This window comes from Ctenocephalides felis, unplaced genomic scaffold, assembly GCF_003426905.1.
Source record: "Ctenocephalides felis isolate EL2017-DRISC unplaced genomic scaffold, ASM342690v1 CF-g0.4_SCAFFOLD_03573, whole genome shotgun sequence".
NCBI lineage: Eukaryota > Metazoa > Arthropoda > Insecta > Siphonaptera > Pulicidae > Ctenocephalides > Ctenocephalides felis.
Window position 1 is genome coordinate 7,732,656 of NW_020539727.1, and position 3,087 is coordinate 7,735,742.

At 26.7% G+C, this 3,087-nt stretch overlaps 1 protein-coding gene across 1 annotated transcript; it reads right to left on the reverse strand.

The window, feature by feature from the left end:
• Window positions 1-6: 6 nt before the first annotated feature.
• On the reverse strand, window positions 7-2,945 carry LOC113389032 (leucine-rich repeat-containing protein 58-like; the record flags this gene model as incomplete). The annotated part of the gene is made up of 6 exons (XM_026626082.1): window positions 2,918-2,945; window positions 2,321-2,600; window positions 2,025-2,256; window positions 425-641; window positions 145-334; window positions 7-83 (listed from the first exon to the last, which is right to left on the reverse strand). Coding segments are annotated over exons 2-6 (966 nt in total), but the record flags the coding sequence as incomplete, so codon positions are not given.
• Window positions 2,946-3,087: the final 142 nt, after the last annotated feature.

Below are 3,087 nucleotides of genomic sequence, written 5' to 3' on the forward strand. Positions count from 1 at the left end.
TAAATATTGAAGTAAAGGAACACGATACTTGCCACAGAAGTCCACAAATTTTACATGTTCTACGCGGTTATCAAAAAACACACCTAAGGAAACGAAAAAATAATATTAAATTTGGTCAAATTGTAAAATACTGCAAGAATTTACCTTCGCATTTAGGATTAACACAACAATGACCACTGTCCAAATACTCTAGAAGAGTTCTTGGTAAGTCTTTTGGACCACAGACCATTTTGTTGATTTTTACAACTCGTGCAGATAGCTCTCGCAAAGAGGCTGGAGCTAATGTCATATCATGCACGAATCGAACAACCAACGGATTTTCTCTGAGACTCAACTAAAGGTAAATTATAAATAAATATATATATATATAATATATATATATATATATATAATATCATTATTACTAATATATTTTATTAATTACCTCAGAGAGACATTTAAGCGTAATAATTTCAGTAGGTAAAGTCCTGAGTTGGTTTTTATGTAACGAAAGAGTTTTCAAATGTTTGAGATTTGCAATGCTCGATGGTAAATTGTGTATAATATTATCACTCAGAATTAATGCTCTCAAATGTTTCAACAGACCAACAGATTCAGGAACTTCCGTCAAGCGATTACTTCCCATTGACAAAATGTTCAAACTGAAATATATTTATATATATATATATAAATATATATATATATATAATATATATATATATATATATATATATAGGTATATGAAATTTTTTTTAAATAGTGATAAATATGTTGATAAAACTATAAACATTTTAAATAGGCATCCATCCATCCATCCATATAATAAATATAAAGAAACCGAAATTTTGTTTCTTAAACTTAATATAATGGTCCATACGTTTCGAGTACCAATTGCGTACTTCATTATTTTTCATTTTAATTAATTTTATGAATATAATTCATATTTAATTATTATTTTTCCATTAACATGGTTTAGCTCTAAGTATCAATTTTATTTGTAACGTTTACGTTTAGTGCATAATTATACTTGTGTTGTTCTAATTCCACTGAAGAAGAGTCAAATTGGGACTCGAAACGTATTGACTATTGAATTCACTTTAGGAAACATAATTTAGTTTTCTTTATATTTATTATCTGGATGGATGTCTGTTCAAAAAGTAACATATTTATTACCATCCGAGAAAATTATCATATTTATGTATATACGCAGTTAAACGTCGTTTTAAATTGTAAAGTATTTCTAGAAAATTTCCAGAGTAGCAAAAATAAATTACTAAATTAGTTATATCTAAATTTATTATTGTAAACAAAATAAGAATTTGTGGTAGATAGTGAAAATTTAGCACACAATGTAATTTTTAATTACACATTTCGAATAACAAAATAAAAAATATGATCAGAATAATGTTTTGCAGGTTGTCATCCCTTTTTTTCAGTTAAATTTAAGATTTTTGTTAATTCCATAAAAATCTGAATTTCAATGCAAATCATTCGTTAACTGAATGTGGGATAAAAAATTATTGATTATAAAGATTTTTAAAAAAATCAAAAAATTAAAATAAAGAAAATTTGCCCCATAATTTAAAAGTTAGGTATATGCAACCCTTGATTAAAATTATTTATTTAAATTTCCCATTAGGGTTGTAAAACAGTAAAATACTTGATGGTTTCATCATTTAAAAAAAAATAATAGAAACATAAAAGCCTTTTTGCAAGTACTTTGTAACATTAAAAACCTTTTTTTTACAAACATTTGAACTTATTGATTTTCAAGTTTTTATTATTTTATTAGAATTTTATTCATTATGAAAAATGAGTTTGATGCTAGGTTAATAATCTGGTTAATTATCTGACAACCCAGATAAGATATAAATAAGTACTATAATTTTTAGGCCATAAATATTTACAAAAAACCGTCAATATTCCAAATAATTTAATATCTCACAAAATCTATATTAGATAAAATTAATCATGTGTCAATGATTGATTAAAAACAGTCGAGTCTTATTTTCCTCATATAACTAAACAGAAACATATTCGCTTACTTGTCGAGTCTCCAAATATCTTTGGAAATGCTGGGAATTTCATTTGCTCCCAAATACAAATATTTCAGTTCTTTTAATTCTAATAATTGCTCTGGAAAACTGGACAAACGATTCCCACTCAAATTAATTTCTTTTATCATAGAGTTCCTTGTAAATGTTTTTGGTAGGCCTTCATTTGTTATAAGGTTATTCTTTACAATCAACTTGTCCAGGGGACAATGTTGAAGTAAATCTGTAATAGAAATAATACATTATATATATATATATATATATATATATAATATTTCAATTATTACCTGGTAAGCTAGTGAGACAATTATTGCTCAGATCTAATACTTTTAGATTTGTATACTTTGTCAATGCAATTGGAACCACAGGTAGATTGTTGTGATTTAATTTGATAATTTTTATCAAACCCAAAGACTTCTCGGACTGATGAATTAGGTTTTCTTCCACTAAGGTATTATTTATTATATAATATGATAAATCTATTGTATGCTCTTCGATATGATCACTATCACTACTATCTGATGTGTAGTTCTCCATTTTATTGCTTTGTATAAGTATCACAGAAACCTGAAATGGATAAAACAAAAATTAACTAGTTGGTATTGGTATTTTGCCTTGAGGCAAGTTACATGAAATTCCCGATATGTGTAAATAACCAACTTTATCAAAAAAAAAAAGAAAATAGGAGTATTTGAAAGTATTCTGAATGGATTTATTACACATCGTTGAAAACGAACGAACACGTTAACTTGGAGTATTTTTTAAAAGCAAGTTTTCACTAAACAATAATTTTTATAATTGAACCAGTTTTCGTAGGACTTTAATGGTTTAGTATGTTCATTAAGACCAAGTACTCTATCGTTATACCAAGTAAATAGTTTTACCAAATTACAAAGAAACGGCTCGGCAGATCGTCGCACGACACTGACAAACGATAATCCTCAACGAGATACATCAAATGGCTTTCAAATTTTTGAAATCGGTCCAGCCGTTTTTGAGAAAACGTAGATTTAAGGAAAAAAATCTGTTCACATACACACATACTTTTTCTAAA